The 27,734-nt window shown below is 37.6% G+C and overlaps 1 protein-coding gene across 33 annotated transcripts in view; it reads left to right on the forward strand.

Annotated features, from left to right (window-relative positions):
- The window catches only part of LOC105218270 (twitchin), a 107,133-nt gene that overhangs the window by 36,789 nt on the left and 42,610 nt on the right, over positions 1-27,734 (forward strand). For 20 of the 33 annotated variants that reach the window (XM_029044104.2, XM_029044117.2, XM_029044102.2 and 17 more), the window contains 4 exons: positions 17,814-17,984; positions 18,579-18,614; positions 22,780-22,812; positions 26,369-26,410. In XM_029044104.2, coding sequence (XP_028899937.2) covers positions 17,814-17,984; positions 18,579-18,614; positions 22,780-22,812; positions 26,369-26,410 — 282 coding nt within the window. Of the gene's footprint in view, positions 1-12,557; positions 12,855-17,813; positions 17,985-18,578; positions 18,615-22,779; positions 22,813-26,368; positions 26,411-27,734 lie in introns of those variants that run through there. The other 13 variants (XM_054235679.1, XM_011193733.3, XM_054235686.1 and 10 more) reach the window with 8 other exon arrangements.

The raw sequence follows: 27,734 nt of genomic DNA on the forward strand, positions 1-27,734 counted from the left end.
TTCTAACAATAATTCCCCCAAGGGCGATAGTTTTGTACAATAAGTTTTTGACCTCCGTGAACTATTTTCGGTGAAACTTCCAAAATCATAAGAAAATAATAATTATATTGTTTTATTATTAGTAAATACAGAAACCCCGCCTAAGTTGCCCTTCTTAACAAACATTACAAAACTATATACAGTATGTAACACAATTGAGCAAACAAAATCACGAATGTCGATTCTTACAAAAAATGTGTATTTAATTTGGGCGAATTGAATTACAGTTTTTTTTAATACATTCTTCAGTTCGTCTATAATATAAAACAACAAAAGAGTAACAAATTTATTCAGGTTTTATAAGAAGAAAATATAATTTCTCTTGTATGGCACTTGCTCAATTTTGATACAATGTAATTTTTACCGCTTTAATATTTAGTATAGCCTCCTTTGGCCGCTATCACCGCTTCAATACGCTTGGGAACGCTGTTGACTAAATCTTCACATTCTTTTTTAGTGATGGAGTTCCATACTTCTACACATCTAGTAAATAATTCCGCCTTTGTTTTCGGTGGACTGGCATAATTGTATACCCTTTTTTTTAAAACAAACCACAGGTTCTCGATAGGATTAATATCGGGACTTTGAGGGGGCCATTCCAAAGTTTCAATTCGTTGACTTTTAAGATACTCCATAGTCTTCTTAGCTTTGTGCTTGGGGTCGTTGTCTTGCATCAGAACGATTTTGCTACTGTCCAGACCCAATATCTCCAACGAAGAAAAACACCCTTGCCTTAATATATCTATATACATATTCGCGTCCATATTTCCCTCGATTAAAATTAGGTCCCCAACACCACTTTTACAAAAGCCACCCCAAAAGAGGACTTTTCCGCCCCCAAATTTGAGTGTTGGGATGACATCGCGGCTGGTAATAGTCTTTGATGACTTCTTCCAAACGTAATGTATTCCGTCTGACCCGTGAAAGTTAATCTTGCTTTCGCCTGTCCAAAATACATTCGCCCACTGTTCTGGAGTCCAGTTTCGGTGCGCTTTAGCAAATTTTAGACGTAGTTCTTGATGACGTTTAGTAAGCAAAGGTTTTTTAATTTTGCGCCTGGCTCTAAACCCTAGTTTTTTCAACTCGCGGTGTACAGTCATGCGGGAAACTTGTTTTCCGTAAGTCCTCTCCAGTTCTTTTTGAATCTCAGTACCTGATTTTACTGCTCCCGAGGCCACCAGACGGTTGATAGTTCGTCTGTCGTGGTTATTTAAAACGGATCGCCGACCAGATCGATGTTTTAGTACTAATATTTCATGACAATTAGCAATATTTTTCACTGACCCAAATGAAATTTCAGCTAAATTTGCAACTTGCCGATATGAGAGCCCTTCATTCAACCATTGAAGCACAGATTTTTTAATAGAGTCAGCAATTTTCTTCATTTTTCTAAAAAAAAACACGAAGTTAAACAGCTTCACAAAAAACAATCTTTCTAATTCTACTTACCGTCTATAAAATGAAAAATACTTCTGGAAACGTTAGTTAATTGATAAATAGACCTACTGGTATTTCAAATATTCGAAAGTTGTTTATTTAGTCTTAGCTATGCTCACACGCCTGAACTCAACCGATGTTGTAACACAATTGAGCAAATGTGCACGTGACGCAAACCAGATGCCGCCAGAAAAATATTGAGAAATTGTACCGTTATATTTCCGCGAAAAAAACTCAACTAGTGTACCTATTCGAATACATATATATTCTTTTCGTAATAAGTTGCGTAGTGCAAAAAAAATTTGAATTGAAGAATATTTGATTTTATTTGCTCAATTGTGTTACATACTGTACATACATTTATTGACAATACTCAGCGGATTCAATGTCAAAAAGGGCACTTAAAAGAGGAGAATTGCAAACAATTTTGTTCCAACAAAAGGTGAACCAAATTGAATAATGTGCAGATAAAATATCACAATGAACGTACTTCTTAAAATCTTCATTTATAAAATGATCCAATATAATAATGCATATTTATAATTAAAATTATATGTTTTGTTACAAAAAGTTCGCCATTTTGCCAACTTTTTTGTTGGTTGGAAAAGTGAAAAAAATTCTATATTTACTTTATATACGACTTTTTTGTAATATTGTTGTTTAATTCCGCCATTGCTGACTTCTTTTTCAAGTTAATACATTTTTCACTTAGAATTTTAAATAATAATTAAGCACTAGCCTTGACTTCAGCTCTTTGTTGGTTTTATTATTTTGTACCACCGTGCAATTTGTAAATTTTTCTTTTGTTTTGCTCGCGTGTTCACTCAACAGGAACTCAAAACCCAAAAAAGCTGTAAACGACTGTCGTAATCTTGTCTTCTATCAATCTTGAATATGGCCTGATTAGCTAGCCGCTGTCTTTTTATTCGATGAACTATCATTCCATCGTCTACGGTATGCCAAAGGAACATAAATCTTTCGCAAAATCCGTCTCTCAAAAACTTCTAGTGTCGTCTCATCGGCTGTTGACATCGTCCACTAGTGATGAGCGATATTTCATACCGATGATTTTATCGCTGTGATTGAAAAATAACTTATAGCGACAGTGACTGCTAGGCTGTAATATCATCACTGGTACTAACTAGTTAACAGAAGTTGTGTGGGGTGATTTTTTGGTGTTCGAGCTAGATATAGTGATTTTGTAATATTAGGTTGTTCATTGTGAATATATTCATTTGAATAGTATTCAACAGTTGATTTACAAAAATTCTTCAAATGCAAAGTTTGATTTGGTGAATCGCGTGTTAAAATTATATCTATGTTATTAATATTATGTAAAATTGCGAAGATGGCTTCTAATAAAAAAATAAGTCAATTGTGTTTTACATATTCATATTACTAAGGCAATTAGTGATCGCTGTCGCTATAAAAAACACTGTATCGCCGTCACTCTTTTCACCGATACTGAAAAATCACTACTTCGACCATCACTGTAAAGCAGCGGGAATAATGAGCGACTTCCAGAGTTCGAGTTTTGGTTGATCGAGAGAGGACTTTACTTTTTACAATTATCTACGCAATCCTGTTGGCAAGAGTTAGGCTGACGATACTGGTGTTGTTGATGTTGAAAAACGAAATTATCTACAACTTCAATGCTATGACTGTGAACAGTGATGTGAAAGCCAAGTCACGAATGAGCTAACTGTTTGGTTGATGACAGGAGATATTTCCTCTTGTCCTCATTCATCACCAGAATTCGCTTCGCTTCATTTTCCTGTTTGGTAGAAGCAGAACTAACGGTGCGGTTTAAGAAGTCGCTCGATAGTGATTCCCTCTGTCTGTAGCCTCATTTAGTATCAAACGGCACGGAGAGGTCCTTTCCAATTCTAAGTGCGCTTCTGGTATTACCCAACGTCAGTTTCCATAACCGCATAAGCTGTTCATCAGCTTAAAAATTTAAAGCTGCTGTGTGTCGATCCTCTTTTCACGGGTATTTTCCATGATTTGACGGATGGTTAATATCTTATCTGGTGTAGATTTCCCAGGTCTAAAAATACACTGACACAAGGTCTAATCACTGAGATTCCGATCGTCGAGCATGCTTTCGTCTAGCCATATTCTGCAAAGAAGCTCCGCAGGCAATCCTTTCTTCCTTTCGAGTTCTTGACATTTCAGATGACACTCTATCTAAGAACCATTACAGATCTATGCGTGTCCTGCTGGCCTACCAGAATAACCTAACCCAACCTTTAATAGAATTAATATCAAGTAAGATAAACAATATTAAGCAAACGTCAAAAGCATTGGACCTGAAAAAGAAAATTTTAATTGTTTTCTTATTTAAATATACATATGTACCTAGAACAGTTTGATCACAGTTCAATGATTCTATTTAGATCACAGTATCAATAACAGTTCAGTGACTGTAATTTGATCACAGTACGAGAGCAATCAGCCGGCTTCTTTCTACGCATTGGTGCGTGTTCATTTTCATTCCGATATCATAGATCGGTCGTATCAGCTCTCTCGGGATGCGGTTTAGTGTCGTTCACAGTTTGCAGTATTTACGGCATAGCTCCATATACATATCTTAAATTATCTTTATCGCATTTCGTACACAACAATTTTAAATACCGAGGAATATGACAGTATGTATGTGATTGGCGTTGCAACCGTTTAGCCGGTTATAGCCGAATCGACGATAGTGCGCCACCTGTCTCTCTCCTTCGCAGTTCGGCGCCAGTTGGAGATCCCAAGTGTAACCAGGTCGCTCTCCACCTGGTCCCTCCAACGGAGTGGAGGTCTTCCCCTTCCTCGGCTTCCTCCGGCGGGTACTGCATCGAACACTTTCAGGGCTGGAGTGTTTTCGTCCATTCGGACAACATGACCTAGCCAGCGTAGCCGCTGTCTTTTTATTCGCTGAACTATGTCAATGTCGTCGTATAACTCGTACAGCTCATCGTTCCATCGTCTGCGGTATTCGCCGTTGCCAATGTTCTGAGGACCATAAATCTTGCGCAAAATTTTCCTCTCGAAAACTCCTAGTGTCGTCTCATCTGTCACCGTCCAAGCTTCTGCACCGTAAAGCAGGACGGGAATGATAAGCGACTTGTAGAGCTTGATTTTGGTTCGTCGAGAGAGGACTTTACTGTTCAATTGCCTACTCAGTCCAAAGTAGCACCTGTTGGCAAGAGCTATTCTGCGCTGGATTTCGAGGCTGACATTGTTCGTGTTGTTGATGCTGGTTCCCAGGTATACGAAATTATCTACGACCTCGAAGTTATGACTGTCAACAGTGACGTGGGAGCCAAGACGCGAATGCGCCGACTGTTTGTTTGATGACAGGAGATATTTCGTCTTGTCCTCATTCACCTCCAGACCCATTCGCTTCGCCTCCTTATCCATGCGGGAAAAAGCAGAACAAACGGCGCGGTTGTTGCTTCCGATGATATCAATATCATCGGCGTACGCCAGGAGCTGTACACTCTTGTAGAAGATTGTACCTTCTCGGTTTAGCTCTGCAGCTCTTATAATTTTTTCCAGCATCAGGTTAAAGAAGTCGCACGATAGTGAGTCACCTTGTCTGAAACCTCGTTTGGTATCGAACGGCTCGGAGAGGTCCTTCCCAATCATGACGGAGCTTTTGGTGTTGCTCAACGTCAATTTACACAGCCGTATTAGTTTTGCGGGGATACCAAATTCAGACATCGCGGCGTAAAGGCAACTCCTTTTCGTGCTGTCGAAAGCAGCTTTAAAATCGACAAAAAGGTGGTGTGTGTCGATCCTCTTTTCTCGGGTCTTTCCCAAGATTTGGCGCATGGTGAATATCTGGTCAGTTGTCGATTTTCCAGGTCTAAAGCCACACTGATAAGGTCCAATCAGTTTGTTGACGGTGGGCTTTAGTCTTTCACACAATACGCTCGATAGAACTTTGTATGCGATATTTAGGAGGCTGATCCCACGGTAATTGGCGCAGATTGTGGGATCTCCCTTTTTATGGATTGGGCAGAGCACACTGAGATTCCAATCGTCAGGCATGCTTTCTTCCGACCATATTCTGCAAAGAAGCTGATGCATGCACCTTATCAGTTCTTCGCCGCCGTATTTGAATAGTTCTGCCGGTAATCTATCGGCCCCCGCTGCTTTGTTGTTCTTCAAGCGGGTAATTGCTATTCGAATTTCTTCATGGTCGGGTAATGGAACATCTGTTCCATCGTCTCGATTGGGGGATCGGGTTCGCCATCTCCTGGTGTTGTACTCTCACTGCCATTCAGCAGGTCGGAGAAGTGTTCCCTCCATAATCCCAGTATGCCCTGAACATCGGTTACCAGATTACCACCTTGGTCTCTACATGAGGATGCTCCGGTCTTGAAACCTTCGTTAAGTCGCTTCATTTTTTCATAAAATTTTCGTGCATTCCCTCTGTCTGCCAGCTTCTCAAGCTCTTCGTACTCACGCATTTCGGCCTCTTTCTTTTTTTGTCTGCAAATGCGTCTCGCTTCCCTCTTCAGCTCTCGGTATCTATCCCATCCCGCACGTGTTGTGGTCGTTTGCAATGTTGCGAGGTAGGCAGTCTGTTTTCTCTCCGCTGCGAGACGGCACTCCTCATCGTACCAGCTTGTTTTTTGTCGTTGCCGAAAACCAATTGTTTCGGCTGCAGCGGTACGCAGTGAGTTTGAGATGCCGTTCCACAGTTCCCTTATACCGAGATGCCGATGAGTGCTCTCAGAGAGCAGGAGTGCAAGTCGAGTAGAGTATTTCGTGGCTGTCTGTTGCGATTGCAGCTTTTCGACGTCGAACCTTCCTTGTGTTTGTTGACGGGCATTCTTTGCTGCACAGAGGCGGGTGCGTATCTTCGCTGCGACCAGATAATGGTCCGAGTCTATATTTGGTCCTCGGAGCGTACGCACGTCTAAAACACAGGAGACATGTCTTCCGTCTATCACAACGTGATCGATTTGGTTCCGCGTGTTTCGATCAGGAGACAGCCAAGTAGCTTGATGTATTTTCTTATGCTGGAATCTGGTACTACAGACGACCATATTTCGGGCCCCAGCGAAGTCGATCAGCCTCAGGCCGTTTGGCGATGTTTCGTCATGGAGGCTGAATTTTCCGACTGTTGTGCCAAAGACACCTTCTTTACCCACCCTGGCGTTAAAATCACCAAGCACGACTTTTACATCGTGGCGGGGGCAGCGCTCATAGGTGCGTTCTAGGCGCTCATAGAAAGCATCTTTGGTCACATCGTCCTTCTCTTCCGTTGGGGCGTGGGCGCAAATCAGCGATATTTGGATACTTGGTCTAAAACCGGAAGTAGTGAGCTGCTTGAACCATGTGGATGAACCATGAACCATTGAACCATGGAATATGACAGTAGACAAAACAAATTGTATTAGGATATTAAATGCCGTTATAGTTCTCGCAATGCAATTCAGTATTTTACAAAATATTGTTATTTGGTCGCACACGACAGATTTATTTTAAAATATTAAAAGTTTTAGCAATTTTGTAATTTGAATATTTAATACACAATACGAATTATGTATTACCTAATAAAGAAAATAACAAGAGTACACTATTTTTTAAAGTGTATTTCAACTGGCGGTACAAGATCACCACCAGTTTTTTCTCTTAAAGAAACCTGATTTCCTTCAGTTTGTATTTTTTAGCATTATTTCTTCTTAATACATAAATATACAGCACCGAGAAGCGAGTGTAAGTGTTTTACATTATTCTTTGCTATATTTATAATACATATAAATATTCTGATTTGCATATGTAGGTCTAAGATATGTTTATTTTCAGAGATGTGCTTATGTGTGAAAATTACAGGGACCAGTAAAATAGTAATTTTACATGTTTCATCTATACGATGTTTTAGTACTTGGTAGCATTTACACGAGTTTTAATAACAGCAACACAACCCCTCTTTCTAGCACAACTTTTTGTTGTTTTTGGTTTTATCTTTCTTTACGTCTGTCCAAAGGTTTTTAATGGGATTGGGGTTAGGGGATTGAGCTGGTCAATCCATGACCTCACTACATTATCCTTCTAAAATATCCATTTCAGCGGCATGCTCTCTTCAGCAAATGGTATCATAATATTCTGCATTATATCCCCGTATGCAGAGCCCAAACTATGACTATATAACTGTTTTTGTGGTGAAAATGGGGTCTGTTTTAGGGAGGCGTCTCACATACTGACGGGACCTTTTATCCTAACCGTATTTTTTGAGAACTGTGGGCATACAAATAATGTTTACGAAGTAGTTTTCTCACTGTAATAACACCGCAGAGCAGGTTCAGTTCGTGCCGAATATCCACATCTGACATTGTAACGGACTTACAGCCTTAGCTCATCATACGAATAAACATGATATAATTTTGCAAATAATAGAGCAAAATACTAACTGTGTGTGATTGGCGTTCAACCGTTTAGCCGGTTATAGCCGAATCGATGAGAGCGCGCCACTCCTATCTTTCCTATGCAGTTTAGCGCCAGTTGGAGATTCCAAGTGTAACCAGGTCGCTCTCCACCTGGTCCCTCCAACGGAGTGGAGGCCTTCCCCTTCCCCGGCTTCCTCCGGCGGGTACTGCATCGAGCACTTTCAGAGCTGGAGTGTTTTCGTCCATTCGGACAACATGACCTAGCCAGCGTAGCCGCTGTCTTTTTATACTCTCGCAACCTGTTGCACAGAGTATAATAGTTCTGTTCACATAACGGTTGTTTGTGTCACCAAGAAATATAAGAGTTAGATATGGGGTTATATATACATAAATGATCAGGATGAGGAGTAGATTTGAAATCCGGATGTCTGTCCGTCCGTCCGTCCGTCCGTCTCCCCGTGCAAGCGATAACTTGAGTAAAAATTAAGATATCTTAATGAAACTTGGAACACATGTTCCTTGGCACCCTGAGGAGGTTGCTTTCTAACGGACGGACGGACGGACTTAATGAAACTTGGAACACATATTCCTTGGCACCCTGAGGAGGTAGCTTTCGAAGATGGGTAAAATCAGTCCATTGCCACGCCCACAAAATGGCGAAAACCGAAAACCTATACAGTGTCATAATTAAGCCATAAATAAAGTTATGAAAATTAAATTTGGAACATAGGATCGCATTAGGGAGGGGCACATTTGGATGTAATTTTTTTGGAAAAGTGGGCGTGACCCCTATAAATAAACAAACCAATAAAACTATATAAACCAAACTTTGTGCAGTCGTTTCTTTTAGCCGTTTCCTTATACATTCCAAAAATGAAAGAAATCGGATAGTAACCATACATACGCATACAGAGGTTAAGTTGAAATTGACTAAAAGTGAGTTAACTCACTAAAGAGAAACGTCAGAAACACCAAATCGAAATCGGTTCAGAACTACGCCTACTTCCCATATAACTCAATTTTGAATTCTTCTGATTCGTTCACTTTATAACATATGCATTAGGAACAAATGAAGATAGCGAAATAAAACTTTACACAAATATTGTATTTGAGCTGTGGCATCAGTTGTGGAAAAATCGTCAAAATCGGACTATGACTTTTCAAGGCCCCTGATATAGAACATGAAGAACTCAGTGCCTAAGGGTAATTTTTCACCGAAAATATAGGTAAATCTCTCAAATATTTTAATGTAATTCATTCCCTCTGAATTTTTTTCTTATAACAGTTTGTCTCTGTACAAAAAATGGTTAAAATCGATTCATAACTTCCCCCAGATCCCATATACCTAATTATAAGTAATATAAAATTAAGTGACCGTATAGTCTTCGTTATATTGTATCTTGGTGGTGAAAACTAGTGAAATTGGTTTAGGAATTACCTCAGTCCCCATATATCATTTATGATGATTTTCATTATTCTATTGAACTTTATGCCGAATATATGGGTCGAATTGTGTTATCTTTATAAAATTACATCAATGAATTGCGAGAGTATAAAATGTTCGGTTGAACCCGAACTTAGCCTTTCCTTACTTGTTTTATATTAAAAAGGAATATAAGAATTTTTGTTGTCTATATAGCGCACTGGAATCCAGTGAAGCCTACACTAACAATTTTTTTTATGTAATTTAATTTGACCCGTATCGTGGGCTCATAATTCATTTAGTTCTTCGTTTCTCTATCAGATAATACCGATCAACACGATTTTCGTGTCTGACATCTACATGTTAAATTTTAGTTTCTCCTATGACAAAAATAAGGACAATTTTTTCCGGTTAAAGTTTGCTTTCGTAGAAATTAGAGCAATTTTTCGATTTTTAAGCAGAAATGACTGATTTTTATATTTTTCTACAATTTCACTATAGATTATTTTGATTACTGACTTTTAGGTTAAAATAGGCTTCGCAAAGTTTCAATTTGCTGAGAAAGCAAATTTTTTACTTCTAACTTTAATAAATTCACCGCAAATAAAACAGAATGAATCAACATCATTTTTACACTGACTTGATGCAATTTTTTAACTGAGTAATACACTAATAGTGTTGTTACAGCTATAATAAACAGGTTAACATTCACTTCTGTGCCTCTTACTGTTTACTTTCGGGTTAATCAAAGTGCTGCCATCTTTGATTTATGAAATAAATTAAAATATACTTATCGATGTAGATCAGCCCAAAGCAAACTTAAAGAACTAAAGATTAATATATAAGTGTTTTTCAATGTCTAGAATCAGAATTCAAGCATGAGAAAAGAAACCCCAAAAAAATATTGTTTTTGTTGACCGGTGTAATTCCTTAGTAGCATTTTTGTCAATGACAATGTCAATATTATTGTTTTCTGTATTAACAATTTCGTCGAATAAGAAAAAGTCGTCCGAATACTGACCTTGCTGACTTTCATTTACAAATTTTATTAAAGCCACGTTGATATGGGAATAGCGACCAGGGCAACAAAGTCAGAAATTTCACTCACACTTTTTTTAAAAGAAGTTTTTAATGGTTTCCATAAATCCTATGAAGTCTTAATAAATTATATAGCGTCCAAAACGTTAAATGTTTTTGAAAGTTTTTCAATGAAATGTCTTCTAGTCTTGTCAAAATATCTGTGATAATATTACAACTGTATGTATGTATGTATGTAATTCGCGTTGAACCGTTTAGCCGGTTATAGCCGAATCGATGAGAGCGCGCCACTACTCTCTTTCCTTCGCTGTTCGGCGCCAGTTGGAGACTCCAAGTATAACCAGGTCGCTCTCCAACGGAGTGGAGGCCTTCCCCTTCCTCGGCTTCCTCCGGCGGGTACTGCATCGAACACTTTTAGGGCTGGAGTGTTTTCGTCCATTCGGACAACATGACCTAGCCAGCGTAGCCGCTATCTTTTTATTCGCTGAACTATGTCAATGTCGTCGTATAACTCGTACAGCTCATCGTTCCATCGTCTGCGGTATTCGCCGTTGCCAATGTTCTGAGGACCATAAATCCTGCGCAAAATTTTCCTCTCGAAAACTCCTAGTGTCGTCTCATCTGATGTTGACATCGTCCAAGCTTCTGCACCGTAAAGCAGGACGGGAATGATAAGTGACTTGTAGAGCTTGATTTTGGTTCGTCGAGAGAGGACTTTACTGTTCAATTGCCTACTCAGTCCAAAGTAGCACCTGTTGGCAAGAGTGATTCTGCGCTGGATTTCGAGGCTGACATTGTTCGTGTTGTTGATGCTGGTTCCCACGGTATACGAAATTATCTACGACTTTTCATTCGCTTTGCCTCCTTATCCATGCGGGAAAAAGCAGAACAAACGGCGCGGTTGTTCCTTCCGATGATATCAATATCATCGGCGTACGCCAGGAGCTGTACACTCTTATAGAAGATTGTACCTTCTCTATTTAGCTCTGCAGCTCGTATAATTTTTTTTTTACAACTGTAGTGACATATAAAATTCTATATAATGCCCAAATCGAACGCACAAATGAGTGATCTATTTATTAGCAGGTGGATATTTATATTATTTAGTTTAAAATATCGAGAGTAGGTTGAAACTTTTCTCTTCAAGACTTTAGTAGCCACTTACACATAATTCCACGAGACATTGAAACTTTTAGAATTAATTACTCTGCTTTATTCGTTGTCCGCAAATTAGAGCTCTCGGCCGCTTATCGGAGGTTGAAAATAAAAAGTATCCGCGTCCGGTCATGAGAGTGTTCGGTTGTTAGGGTGGAATTTCTTCTACAAACGCAACGTGAAACTTGATTCCTAAATTTTTGTTCGGTTAATAGAGGGGTCCGCTTATCGGAGATGTCCGCTTTTAGAGGTTTCACTGTAAATATTTTTCCATAATTCCTAGATGGTACATTCGGCCTCTAATAACTACATACATTAACTTGCCATTAACAAACACAATGACTATAGGTCGAATACTGTGGCTGATAACACAAGTATGGTATATGAACCGAAATGTGAATACCATTTTGAATACACCCATTTGCACATACTTATATAGAGCCGCAGCATCAATCAAAATGAAAATATCTCATAAATTCGCTTATGATATTTGCTTGTTTGTATCCATACCAAGGGTCTGCACGACGTGCCCGTTGAATTATTTTTTATAAATATATTTTTTCATATTAATTTTTATATAGTATTTAAATATATATGTAGATTTAATCATGTGTCTGCCAAAGGCAATTCAAGTATTTATGTTGGCCCCCAAAGCCAACGTATCAGCGCGTTTTCTTGTTAGTTATAACTATATTATTATTTGCTATTTTTACGATTTCATTTGATTTGTGTTTGTTTTTAAAAATTGTTTCACCTTTTCTATTCAACAACTGTGCATAGCTGGCTACAACGCAGCGAGTTATGATTTTTTATTGTATTGACAAATTTATATAAATGTGAGGAAATTATAAGTATTTTGAGATTTTTATAAACTTCTATATATGTATCTATAGACATGTGCAGCTACATATGTTGTTGTTTTGTTTTTAACATACGCTTAAATTGTTGCTGAGCAGCCGTAGGCGCAGGCGCATTTTTCTCAAATATTATTAAGAAATTTTGTCGCCAGAGCCGTCGTTATTGGCCCTACGCGACAGTTTTCATTACGTTGCCGGGCACATCAGATGTTTTCAAAATTAGCATGGATTTGTCTTTCTGTGATAATGGACCGCATATGACATTCAAAAATATTTATTAATAAGCCGTATATCATTCATATAGTATCGATGTCGTAGTGAACAGTGGCAATGCAGCGTGTTAGTGTGAAGTGAAAGTATTTCATAGTAAATACACAACAACATATATAAATTGAAAAACAGGACAACGCATATTGGAGACTATATTGTGATAAAAATATTCAAAATTTTTAAATTTTAACAAACAAATACAGCTAGCATTCTGATAAAATGGCCACTATAAAAATAACACCAGCAACGGTTCGTATCAAATGTCACAATAATTTTTATTATCTCTATCTAAGATTTTTAAAATTTTCACCTACGAATGCAGTGCGTGACATACTTGGCTGTTATATATGCGAGTTTATCACAGTTGCCATTTGTGCACTTGATCTGTAACTGCACGCCAATTATGTTTTCAGCATAGTTTTTCTTTTAAAAAACGCTTTTATAAGCGTGCACAATTAGTAAAGAATTTTGTTTTTCGTTAAATATTTGACATGCCATTTGTAATAAATGAACAGCAGGCGTTCAGCAGCATTTAAATGTAAACAGTATTGATTATGCCTGGATTATCAGATTTACATATATTTATATTGCTAAAAATGTATATTAACAAGAAATTGGGCATGTTAGAAAGAATTTTTAATTTTATATTGTACTAGCGCACCCGACAGACGTTGTCCTTTATGATATTTCAAGATATTATGATATTAAATAAAGTAATTCATATTTTATTTTTATTGGGACAAACAGGAATTAATATATAATTGGAATGAAGATTTGGTACACCGACAGTAGCGACAATTATAAAACATTTCCCAAACAAAAACGATTTTATATATGTATGTACATATGTACCTTTAGGCGGTTTCTATACAGTAACAATGGCGGTAACTACAAAAAAATAATAAATATAACATTAATTAAATGTGTTATTTAAATTGTACTGAATGGTGACTACAAACCATTTTAGATTACAGCTGAAGATATACAGAAAATTTAATTCAAATCGGTCCAGTCGTTTAGGTGGAGTTCAGCCGATGCCAATGCCGATTCTTTCAAGAACTAGTATTATAAAATAACAAAAGAAAAACAAATAGCAACACAAAATACGTAAACAATTGAAATATTTTAATTAAGTTATTTTTAGGAAAGTAGGTTGTTTGTATATGTATATCTCATAAACCACTTAAGGGGTTAGGTGAGTTTCAACGACTGAAAACAAGCGTATTTTTACAAGTTTTTTAATGATCCCTTTCGAAATTCCCTACTTAAACAAGGAAAAGGACAGAAAATTTAATTTTAATGAGGAATGTTTACTATCATACGAAGGAACATTATTTGGCATTTATTTTTTAGTTTTTGATCTGTCAAAAAAGTTCTATTGAAAAAAGTACCTCTTCTTTAATCACCCGTTACAATTATATATTGCATTTAAACAATTTTTAATTAAAAATTCCGAAAACTCGAAAACCTTTGGTAACAGAACTCTCTCAGCGTCTCAAAAAAATATTCGCTTACGGTAGACAGCATAATTTATTATTGGTTCAACAAAAATCAATAAACCAAACATATTTCGTTAATACATGGTTAAATATAGTTAATGAACGCAGGAAAAGAGAAAATATTGAACATATGACATTATCCACAAAATCTCCATAAGCTGTCGAACAAGACTACACTTGTAAAACATTTTACATGTGGAAGCAATAACAAGGCTATCCTGTTGATAACTCCTAAAAGTTTGGCTAAGGAAAGCGCAATTTTCTAAAAAACTGCAATTTCTCTCAATCTCGTCCGATTAATTACGTCGTAAACTATCATGAAGTGTATATAACTTATGTATGTATGTATGTGATTGGCGTTGCAACCGTTTAGCCGGTTATAGCCGAATCGACGATAGTGCGCCACCTCTCTCTCTCCTTCGCAGTTCGGCGCCAGTTGGAGATCCCAAGTGTAACCAGGTCGCTCTCCACCTGGTTCCTCCAACGGAGTGGAGGTCTTCCCCTTCCTCGGCTTCCTCCGGCGGGTACTGCATCGAACACTTTCAGGGCTGGAGTGTTTTCGTCCATTCGGACAACATGACCTAGCCAGCGTAGCCGCTGTCTTTTTATTCGCTGAACTATGTCAATGTCGTCGTATAACTCGTACAGCTCATCGTTCCATCGTCTGCGGTATTCGCCGTTGCCAATGTTCTGAGGACCATAAATCTTACGCAAAATTTTCCTCTCGAAAACTCCTACAGTCGTCTCATCTGATGTTGACATCGTCCAAGCTTCTGCACCGTAAAGCAGGACGGGAATGATAAGCGACTTGTAGAGCTTGATTTTGGTTCGTCGAGAGAGGACTTTACTGTTCAATTGCCTACTCAGTCCAAAGTAGCACCTGTTGGCAAGAGTTATTCTGCGCTGGATTTCGAGGCTGACATTGTTCGTGTTGTTGATGCTGGTTCTCAGGTATACGAAATTATCTACGACCTCGAAGTTATGACTGTCAACAGTGACGTGGGAGCCAAGACGCGAATGCGCCGACTGTTTGTTTGATGACAGGAGATATTTCGTCTTGTCCTCATTCACCTCCAGACCCACTCGCTTCGCCTCCTTATCCATGCGGGAAAAAGCAGAACAAACGGCGCGGTTGTTGCTTCCGATGATATCAATATCATCGGCGTACGCCAGGAGCTGTACACTCTTGTAGAAGATTGTACCTTCTCGGTTTAGCTCTGCAGCTCTTATAATTTTTTCCAGCATCAGGTTAAAGAAGTCGCACGATAGTGAGTCACCTTGTCTGAAACCTCGTTTGGTATCGAACGGCTCGGAGAGGTCCTTCCCAATCATGACGGAGCTTTTGGTGTTGCTCAACGTCAATTTACACAGCCGTATTAGTTTTGCGGGGATACCAAATTCAGACATCGCGGCGTAAAGGCAACTCCTTTTCGTGCTGTCGAAAGCAGCTTTAAAATCGACAAAACGGTGGTGCGTGTCGATCCTATTTTCACGGGTCTTCTCCAAGATTTGGCGCATGGTGAATATCTGGTCAGTTGTCGATTTTCCAGGTCTAAAGCCACACTGATAAGGTCCAATCAGTTTGTTGACGGTGGGCTTTAGTCTTTCACACAATACGCTCGATAGAACTTTGTATGCGATATTTAGGAGGCTGATCCCACGGTAATTGGCGCAGATTGTGGGATCTCCCTTTTTATGGATTGGGCAGAGCACACTGAGATTCCAATCGTCAGGCATGCTTTCTTCCGACCATATTCTGCAAAGAAGCTGATGCATGCACCTTATCAGTTCTTCGCCGCCGTATTTGAATAGTTCTGCCGGTAATCTATCGGCCCCCGCTGCTTTGTTGTTCTTCAAGCGGGTAATTGCTATTCGAATTTCTTCATGGTCGGGTAATGGAACATCTGTTCCATCGTCTCGATTGGGGGATCGGGTTCGCCATCTCCTGGTGTTGTACTCTCACTGCCATTCAGCAGGTCGGAGAAGTGTTCCCTCCATAATCCCAGTATGCCCTGAACATCGGTTACCAGATTACCACCTTGGTCTCTACATGAGGATGCTCCGGTCTTGAAACCTTCGTTAAGTCGCTTCATTTTTTCATAAAATTTTCGTGCATTCCCTCTGTCTGCCAGCTTCTCAAGCTCTTCGTACTCACGCATTTCGGCCTCTTTCTTTTTTTGTCTGCAAATGCGTCTCGCTTCCCTCTTCAGCTCTCGGTATCTATCCCATCCCGCACGTGTTGTGGTCGTTTGCAATGTTGCGAGGTAGGCAGTCTGTTTTCTCTCCGCTGCGAGACGGCACTCCTCATCGTACCAGCTTGTTTTTTGTCGTTGCCGAAAACCAATTGTTTCGGCTGCAGCGGTACGCAGTGAGTTTGAGATGCCGTTCCACAGTTCCCTTATACCGAGATGCTGATGAGTGCTCTCAGAGAGCAGGTGTTGTTGACGGGCATTCTTTGCTGCATAGAGGCGGGTGCGTATCTTCGCTGCGACCAGATAATGGTCCGAGTCTATATTTGGTCCACGGAGCGTACGCACGTCTAAAACACAGGAGACATGTCTTCCGTCTATAACAACGTGATCGATTTGGTTACGCGTGTTTCGATCAGGAGACAGCTAAGTAGCTTGATGTATTTTCTTATGCTGGAATCTGGTACTACAGACGACCATATTTCGGGCCCCAGCGAAGTCGATCTGCCTCAGGCCGTTTGGTGATGTTTCGTCATGGAGGCTGAATTTTCCAACTGTTGTGCCAAAGACACCTTCTTTACCCACTCTGGCGTTAAAATCGCCTAGCACGACTTTTACATCGTGGCGGGGGCAGCGCTCATAGGTACGTTCTAGGCGCTCATAGAAAGCATCTTTGGTCACATCGTCCTTCTCTTCCGTTGGGGCGTGGGCGCAAATCAGCGATATGTTGAAGAACCTCGCTTTGATGAGGATTGTGGCAAGACGTTCATCCACCGGGGTGAATGCCAGGACTCTGCGACGGAGTCTCTCTCCCACCACAAATCCAACACCAAATTTGCGCTCCTTTATATGGCCGCTGTAGTATATGTCACAAGGACCCACCTTCTTCCGTCCTTGTCCCGTCCATCGCACTTCTTGGAGGGCGGTGATGTCAGCCTTGAGTCGTATGAGGACATCAACCAGCTGGGCAGAGGCATCTTCCCAATTAAGGGTCCGGACATTCCAGGTGCATGCCCTTATATCATTATCCTTAAAACGTTTGCAGGGGTCGTCATCAAAAGGGGGGTGTCTCATCCGAGGCTTTCGTAGATTTTTCATTGGTACTTCGTTTTTATGTCGTGGGTCCCAAGCCCTACGCATAACCGCATAAGCGGGCTTCGCCTTCTCACTTTAGCTCGCCTTCAAACGGATGTCTGTTGGCTACCCAGAGGATACTTGGTCTAAAACCGGAAGTCGTGAGCTGCTTGAACCATGTGGAGAAGAATCGTTTCTGGCCACTCCCAAGTGAATGACAATCAAAAACTTTCCTCACTTGCGTGATTTTCTACACATGATCCCATCCTCCGTATATAACTTATACCTTACTTTATATTTTGTGGCAAAATGTTATAATTATACAGAAATATCTAAAAAAAATATTGAAATATGATAAATCTATATTTAGTTAGTGGCATGTGTTTTGGTGTACAAAACTATATATGCTCTTCTTAACTATGCCTAACGACAATTATATTTTACAGGATGATAAACCAAAGGTGCCAAAAATACAGTCGCCTCCATCGGGAGATCCGCCCAAGATAGAAGTTGTGCGTGAAAAACGGCCTTCACTTGCGCCAGAGCCAGCGAGCCGCCGTGGATCGTTAGTGCCACCTGAAATGGGACGTCGTCCATCGCTCATAATAAATGATGAGGTACGTATTATTGTATTCGGTTTCAGTCTAGAAATCTATACATGCGCTTCGCCATTGATTCGTGAGCATCTTTATCTATTTTTAATACACCCCGTAAGTGGTATCTAAGGGCACAATAGAGAATTAATTTTTTTAAACGAGATTTAAATTAAACAACTGTAGCATAAAAACTCAAACACAGTAACGGATATATTGATATGAATTCTGAACGTTGACATATTTTATGTTGCTGTTTAACTGTCGCATACATAGGTCGCTTACATCTGTGTACGCTGCATTGAATGTATTTATACGTATTTAATTTAGTTTAAGTACATGTGTTTTACGCTATTAATGATTTGCATATACCATACATTACGAATACATTGATTAAAAACATATTTTGGTTTTACTTATTTACTCAAATCAAACAAAAACCACAACTCACCTCTACCTCCTCCAAAACGTTTGCACCATCACAACTCGTTGCCACCACACATTCGACACACTTAAAATACAAAACTTTATTTGAACCTACCACCAACACAAACGCATGTAATGTGAAATAATTCGCATATGAAAACCACAAAACTACACTTTCCATCGATTCTTTAGAAGAAACTGCGACCCGGTGAAGTTGCGGACAATAGGGTAAGTAACAGACATCCGCACACATTGCTACTAAACAATACTTTACTAAATAGAAATTGATATTATAATTATGTATGGTTGTAGCGATATAAACTTGTTTATGTCTAATTGTATTACGTTTTCCTTTACATTATATTTAAATTAGTAAATTAGTGAAATCAATTATTATTCAACCCTTATTTAATACAAACCATAATAGTCTTTTCGCACAGCTAAATTAACTGAATACATTAAGTAAGTTTATAATTGAGTAACCAGTTTTTGCACTCGATTAACAAACAGCTGCTATAACAGCTGTAGGAAAGTATTTTTATGTTTATGGTAAATCGTTCTAAATCAGTGCTTTAATCAATTAACTGCTGTGCGAAAAGGCTATAATCGAACACAATTCTCATAAAGTGTATTTAATCAGAATTTCGGATGACAACGACATAAGCCTGTTCAAGTAATAATGATAAACTTTTAGGTGTTGCGTTATCGCTACAACTGCATATATATAGAACTGAGTTATGCTCGTATATCAAGTCTATTGTATAAGCATTTGCATATCTACAGCATCCTTCAGCATTATCAAACACTTGAAGAAATACTAATCAACCCTGCTGTTCTTTGAGAAGGGAAAATCATTACAGCCTTTTCAGTAATTACAATTTTAGTTTGGCTGATTCGTGCCTGAGTTGTCAGACAGAAATGTCAGCTATATTGACTTGTACCTACTCAGGCGCTGTTACTTTAAGTTAGCAGAGATTTTAGTTTAAGTTTTACTAATCGTCTAATAAAAGTGTTTGTTTTTATGTGAAAAACTGTGAAGTGAAAATAAAAGTGATAATATATTTTTGCTTCAACTAAAGCAAACTTTTCCTTCCACTAAGAAATCAAAAAAAGTCCCTCTTCCATTTACAAAATAATGTCAATATCATTTTAATTTTGAATGATATCACATTGATATTTTATTTATATTTTTAAACGATCGATCAAAATCGAAATTACTTTCGACAGTTTTTTAAACTATAAACTATTCTAAGTACTAATGATGTACTCATGTTGTTCCAATCAATAAATCAACAATTTTTTATACAGTAATTATTAATCGTTAAAGGTTTAAGGTTGACATAGATTTGTGGTGTCTGAGTGGTGTGAATAAATAAGTCAGTAGACAAACTAACAGATTTTCGCTAATTTTAAGAAATGCAAACTGTTTTGTTTTTCATGGCATACTGGATATTTTAATTGAGGAAGTAGCCATAGTTGCCCATTTCGCCCATATTCCACCTGTGTCATCAGGGTGTCAAGAACGTGTTATATACCGAGTTTCATTGAAATCGGTAGAGTAGTTCTTGAGATATGGTTTTTGACCCATAAGTGGGCGACGCCACGCCCATTTTATATTTTGTAAAAAAATCTCAGTGCAGCTTCCTTGTGCTATTTCTTATGTAAAATTTTGTGTTTCTGACGTTTCTCGTTAGTGAGTTAAGGCACTTTTAGTAATTTTCAACCTAACCTTTGTATGGGAGGTGGGCGTGGTTATTATCCGATTTCTTTCATTTTTGGACTGTATAAGGAAACTGCTAAAAGAAACGACTGCAGAAAGTTTGGTTTATATAGCTTTCTTGGTTTGCAAGATATATACAAAAAACCAATTTGGGGGCATGGTCACGCCCACTTTTCCAAAAAAATTACATTAAAAAGTGCCCCTCTCTAATGCGATCCTATGTTCCAAATTTTATTTTCTTAACTTTATTTATGGCTTAGTTATAGCTCTTTATGTGTTTTTGGTTATCACCATTTTGTGGGCGTGGCAGTGGTCCGATTCCGCCCATTTTCGAACTTAACCTTCTTATGGTGCCAAGGAATACGTGTTCAAAGTTTCATTAAGACATCTCAATTTTTACTCAAGTTACAGCTTGCACGGACGGACAGACGGACGGACAGACAGACATCCGGATTTGAACTTTACTCGTCACCCTGATCACTTTGGTATATATAACCCTATATCTAACTCGTTTAGTTTTAGGACTTACAAACAACCGTTATGTGGACAAAACTGTAATACTCTCTTTAGCAACTTTTGTTGCGAGAGTATAAAAAAAAAACAAAACTCATTCTTTGCGAAATAAGTATGTATATGGGATAAGTTCAGTTCAGTTCTGTGTCAGTTTAATAGTCTATATGTGTTTTTGCAAATTTTTAAAATGCTTTTAGTAATCAATGTGACTTCCATGATAAAATATTGCAATAAAGACACATTTAAATTTCCATATTCCTTTTGGATTACGCCTTTCAGTTCCAATAATGTTTGGTTCTGAGTGCCTTAGGTATATTCTTTCTTCGTTAGAATGCGCCATAGATTTTCACTGGGATTTAGGTCCGGACTTACTACCGGCCATTCCAAAACATAATTTTTTTAAGTTTCCAAAAATTCCTGAGTAGACGCAGCTCTATAAATTGGTGCGTTATCGTGTTGTAAAGCCCACGTTTCCCTCCAAAATTTGTTGCCAAACTCCACTAACACGTTATCCAGTAGCGCTATGTATTTTTCAGAGTTTAATTTGTAGAGCACAAAACAAACTTCAGTCTATCCTCCACGAAAGTTGCTAGCGACTCATATCACGATAGTAATACTGAAAACTGTGGCTCCATATAAGTTAAACTTTTTATCGTTACTAAATATGACGGTGTCACGAAATATGTACTTTTCAGTAAATTGTACTAGCGCCAACTTGTGCCTTTACGAAAGTCTAGGTTTAGCAATTCTCTTTTCATATCGTATAGTGTTAACTGTTTTCAGTATTTGTTGAACACTTCGATTGGTGATTAGTAGAGACAATTGACACGAACTTATTAACCGCCAAATGCCTCCTCAATAGTAAGTTTGATACCCTGTGGCATTTCTATATAAAAATTGATTTGTGGCAGGCGTTTAATATATTTATGCGAATATTTACCTTCTTTGATATAAATAAATAAACAAATGTATGTCTGGACAATCAATTTTCAATCGATCTGCAACGAATCGCGTCAAACAATGAAATATCGCATATATGTACGAATTTCGCATTAGCTAAGCCGAGAATTATAAAAAATTTACACCAACAGTATTTACATGTAATTGTTATTCACAAAATGAGAAAACGTTATAAGGAAAATATTTAAAGACCTTCTGAAAAAATACAATAATAAAATAAATATTAACTATAATCCTGATTTGTCCATATATTCCATTTTAGTATTCTGTCTTTCAGTGCTGCAGTTTGGTTTATTAATTATTAATTTTTTATACCAGTTCAGTTCGCCTTTCTTGAGTAAATTTGAAATAGCTTTCTTCAAATCTATAATTTTCATAGGCCTTCCATTTGACAGTGGTTGAAATACGAACCAGTTGTTTTTCTCTTTAATGATTGAATACCAGCCATTTCTTGTAACACTCTTTCAAGCTTTTTATATAAGTATTTTAGTATGCGGTCCGCTCCTAGTACTTTTAATTGAGTATCATAATACTTTGTGATAACTAGGTTCCTTCTTTTTTCTTTCTCCAGTCAGCTGGGAGAAAACTATGTCCCCTCAGAGGATAAAATAGCGTTATATCTCTAAGTGGTGTGGTGGAGTGAAAATATAAAATGTAAAATGTTTGTATGCTGCCCACCATACCCAACGCAGAATAGCCTATAGTGAAATAAGTAAAGTTTAATGTAATAATTGTAAACTGCAGACCCTACTTCAGTGGTACCGCTTGCTGATTGAGATTTAAGTCAAGTGGAGAACACTGGATTTCTGGACTCTAAATATCCATTCAACTATCGCGTTCAGTTCAAAATCCTAACATTAATCACAAGACTGCATACTTAGTTAAAAAAAAAAAAAAAAAATGAAAAGTGTAGATCGCTTTTGAAAATACCCTCCTCATATATAATAATATATGTTAGATATCTCCTGGTATGGATAATGCATTGAGTACTCTGTAGGTTTCAAACGGCATCTGTACGTGTTGATGGTTATGAAAGAACACAGTCTATTACAATTTATGGTAGATAAGGTCTCTCAGCAGTTCTTATAAAACAGTAGCGCACACTTACACGCAAACAGTACACACTTATATATGTACATAAATGTGCCCATTTGATTGTTATTATTTTAATTTGTGTTTTTGACCATGTACTAATTACAGTTGTTGAGACCAGGCGAAGTTGGCGAAGGACAGGTGAGAGCGTACAACCAAGTCGCAATATTCAAGAAAGTTGCTGTTTTTTTGCGGTTGTTTGTTTTGAATATGTAGAGTAGTTTGGTTTGAAGTACATATAAATGCCCATAATACGAGCACATAGCACTTAATTATTAATTAAACACGCATGACCACACCAAGTTTGTTCACATATAAGCTTCCATAGTAGTTGTAGTTGTAGTCGTTGAGTCTCTTTGCAAAATTATTATAAATTATTCGTAGAATTTTACATTTCATTGGCTTTATGATTTTATCAGACACATACACACACACACACAAATGCTAGTTAAGTAACTTACACGCAAACATTGTAACGCATCTAAATTGTATACACACAAAGTCCATTATATCTGATATATACCATATGAATAGTATATTAGGTACAGTAATCCCCGCTTAAGTGACCTTCTTAATATGCAAGACTTTTGAGACGATTAAACGGGAAAAGCATTTAAATGAATCCCGCTTAAGTGCCTCGAGGTACTGACCAAGCTTTTTCTCAAATACTACGAGATAATATTTTTTTTCTTTTTGAACGAAAGCGGGGATCACTGTATATACGTTTTTTACAAACTCAACTATGCACGGATCTTAGCATGAAAGAAGAAACTTTTTACGTTTATTAAGGGCTGAAAATAAGCGTATTTTAAAATTTGTGTATTAATATAATCAAAGATATATTACATTTAGACAATCAAAGATATTACCGTATTTTGTGAAATTTGTGTCACAAAATTCCAAAAACTCAACCGTTAGCAAGTCAACCATGACGTTTAAAAAATGATGTTTAAAAAAAATAAATGCGCTCGCCGTGCACAGCATAACTCATTATGGGTTCAACCAAAATCAATAAACCAAGAACATTTCGTCAAAACTCAAATTTTTGGTTCTAAAAATATAATTGTAATAAAAATAAACAGAAAATCCTTCGTTCATTAACTAATTAATATTATTCCAAAGATGTGTGCAAAATTTGAAAAAAAAAATCTGAGATATCGTGTTCACCGAATTGAAAAATTGAGGTTTGAATTAAACGCGTTTAAAGTTTTACATTCAAACTGACGTAGTCTATTGTGAAAAAGGCCTAACCTCTGTGTGTGATACAACATTGCCACAATAACAAAGGTGATTGATAGAGTAACCTAATCACATAATAACACTACACGCCAAAATCACGGATTTTTCTTGAGTATGGGACCAAATACATTCGCTTCGCTTTTGACTAAATTCTCCCAAAGTTGGATTTCAATAGCCAGGTGACACTCCTGGCCTTATCGTCGCCCGTGACTACTGTCAGCGTAGTTCACAACGGCAAGAAGGCATTGAGCTCACTGCAAGACAAACTCCACCTAACTGGGTTCCCGGCCACATGGAACATTTTCGTTAGCAGACGAGTTGGCAAAGCCAGCTTTCTAGCTGTTCCATGCAGCTCCATGCACGATAGGATAGATCAGGGGAGAGCTTAATACACAATTTGAACAATTTGCTGAGAACAGTTGGAAATATAAAACTAAATGCACAATAACTATGCATATATGGCCATAATATGAAAAGTTAAGAACTAGGGACTTATTAAATAGGTACAGGAAAAATATTTTCAGACTTGCAGCTACCATAATGGGACATTGTTCATTAAGAGAACATGCGATAAATATACTTACAAGAACAATTGCCGCGACTGTGTACTAGAAGGGAATAAGGAAACAATTTTCCGCTTTCTCTGTGAATGTCCAGCTCTATCGCAGATCCGTCACAGAAAACTTGGAATTCAAAAGGCAAAAAACCTTGAATGGTTGTCCACAAGAAGTATAACGGAAATAAGTAGCTTCACCGAAAGCATTAAATGGATTCTACTTATGAGTCCAACTACCGGTAAAAATTGGATTTGGTTCAATACTCCGCCGAGTGTTGTACATTGAACATTGTACATGAATTGTACTGAAATTTAGATTTTCCCACGCCCGTGCATAGCCCATTTTGTGAGTACCCTTGTCTATTACGAATTGAACACATTTTGCAAAACATACGCTAGCATAACTACATAAAACAATGTTTCACAATTTGTGCAGTTATGCAAACATATTAAAATACACAAACACATTGTTACGCTAAAAACTTGATATGTTTGTAGTGCACATTGGAACATGCTGCTCAGTAGTACGAACGTATGTATTTTTCTATACAATCATGTGCATGTTGATAGTATTGATGTTGATATACAGCTTTTTGAATGCAATTATTAGAATTGAATGCTAAAGTTTCAACTACTGAATGTTGCAAATACAATTATTTCGCTGGTTAAAAAATTTTAAATTCACCTTCTGAACGCGTTATACTAATTTAAATAAGTACGATTGTAGCGAGAATGTGATAGTGAATGTGTGATTAGTGTGCCTTCTGATATTAATTGACATTAATTTTTTTTTTTAAACTTTGCTCAGTTTTACTTGAATCGTATATTTAAAAGTCATGAACTTATCTAGTTTTAGTCTAGTTTTTATTTGAGAAATATGCGAATTCGGATTTCTTGTAGAAGGGTAACGAGGAAAAATAAACGAATGCGCTCGATTGAATTACCAATATTTTTATATTTTCTGTACTTACAAATGCATGTTCTTTTGCGCTGCGACTCCAATATTTTTGCGGAGAAATCATTTTGTTATAAAGGGTGATCCATTTCGAGTTAAAGATTATCACTTTCAAATGATACTACGGCTACGTCTCAGTTGGTCCATCCGTCGAGTCCAATTTTCGGTGACTCTTTCGAGCATTTCAACTTGTAACTGGCGAATGACAAGCGTGATGTTCTGCTCCAACGCCTAGATCGAAGCGGGATTGTCCGCATAGACTTTAGACTTTTCATATCCCCACATGAAAGGGTCTAACGGTGTGATATCACATGATCCTGATGGCCAATCGATCGGCCCAAAACGTGTAATTATCTGCTCACCTTTTTCTTGTTTTTTTCAATAAATTCGTTAAATGGTGCGATGTGTGGGAAGTAGCGTCCTCTTGTTAAAACCAAATGTCGCCGAGATCACGAGCTTAAATTTTAGCCATCAAATAGTCGAGTATCATGTCCCGATAACGGTCGCCATTGACGGTTACGTTCTTCCCGGCATCATTTTAGAATAAATATGAACCGGTGATTGCACCTCACAAACCACATAAAAACCGTTGTTGCTTGACACAACTCAGGCGTGATCTATTGAAAAAAATTCATTTACTTGGATCACCCTTAATAATTGGATTGAAGATTTGGTACACTGACAGTAGCGACATCCAATTTTAAAACATTTCCCAATCAAAAACCTTTACACCTTACAAGCTCACTTACGTGTGCTTACTATGTAGGTACAAAGGTGCCATATACACATATAGCCAATTTGTTGCAGTTATTTATAAAGTCTGTAGGGCGCATACGCACACTGCCACATACATGCACATTACAACAAATACAACAGTATGAAACAATTATTGTATATGTATATTTATGTGTTACAATCTATTAATTGTTTATGCTGTTTATCCGTAGAAAAAGAATCAACGTCCTGGCGAAGTTGGTGACACTAAACAGGTTATAGCAATATTTATATTATAAAATGGCTTCAATTGCAAACTATCTGCTATCTAAAAGTTCCAATGTTATTTTCGCATTTATCGAAGTGCTAAAATTTATCCGTATTCATTTTGTAAATAAAAACCCAAATTACGCAAATGATATTGGACATGTAATATATTGTAATTGCTCACACATTCATATATGTATAATACATACTTGTAAATAATGATAATGATAAATGCCTCCAGTGAAGAGGATGTTAAGTAGTACAATACTTGCTTTTATACCACTTTTATAAGTTAATTTACAAATGTGTAAATTTCCGGGTTTCACAGGTTTTCGGATGACAAGAACTGTCTTTCGCATGGTTCAGTTGACAATATATTATATACTTGTAAATTTTGCTAAACCTATATATACATATATCGTTTCGTATGCCTCTAATGGACAGATGTAGTTTCTTTAAACAAACATTTTATCCCGCATTTTTTTAACTTTCGACAATCAATTAAAAATTTAAAAAGAAATTTAAAGCTTTTCTTCAACAAAACAGGAGCGAATTTTTTTCAAATGTGTTCAAATTATTACAATTTGGTATATTCAATAATTTTGAGATCAAAATTCATAAAAAAGTAATATTAAAGTTTATCTATCTCAATCTAATGGGAAATATCTCAATCAATACTTTGTTGCACCTCCTTTTGCTTTAATTACCGCCCTAATCCTTGCTGGCATTGACGATATAAGCTTTTGCAGTAATCCGACCGCCATCATCATACCACCACCATCCGATCCAAAGATATTGAACTTGGTTTCATCCGAGCAAATGACGGTCTGTCACTGATTGGTCCACCGACCAATTTTCATGCTCTTTCGTGCATAGATACCGATTTTTTTCTCATTCGCTTACTTCAAACAATTTTTTTTTGCTGGACGTCGACCGTTGAATACTGCCTCCCTGCGATTTCGGCGAATCATAGGTGCAGCCAGTACCGAATGAGCCTGTCTTGGGCGACTGTCGCTTTTCGTACCCTTCCCTTTGCGAGCAAAAGAACATATCTGCTGAAATTTTTTGTTGAAATCTGCAATAGAAGTCTGACCGAAACCGATAATGCCCTATATTTGCCTTGAACTTTGATCCTGCTGTCATATGATTATTATTTGCCCTTCAGCGGCATCAGTTATTTGTCACTTTTTACAAACACAATTGATATTTCACTGATGAAAATCCACTATTTACATCACATATATGTAACTAACATTAAACACTGAGATATCAACCATTTGTTAAGTCAACTTAAGTTAAGTTACTAGTAATAATTTTAGTGTTCTCACACAA

This window comes from Zeugodacus cucurbitae, chromosome X, assembly GCF_028554725.1.
Source record: "Zeugodacus cucurbitae isolate PBARC_wt_2022May chromosome X, idZeuCucr1.2, whole genome shotgun sequence".
NCBI lineage: Eukaryota > Metazoa > Arthropoda > Insecta > Diptera > Tephritidae > Zeugodacus > Zeugodacus cucurbitae.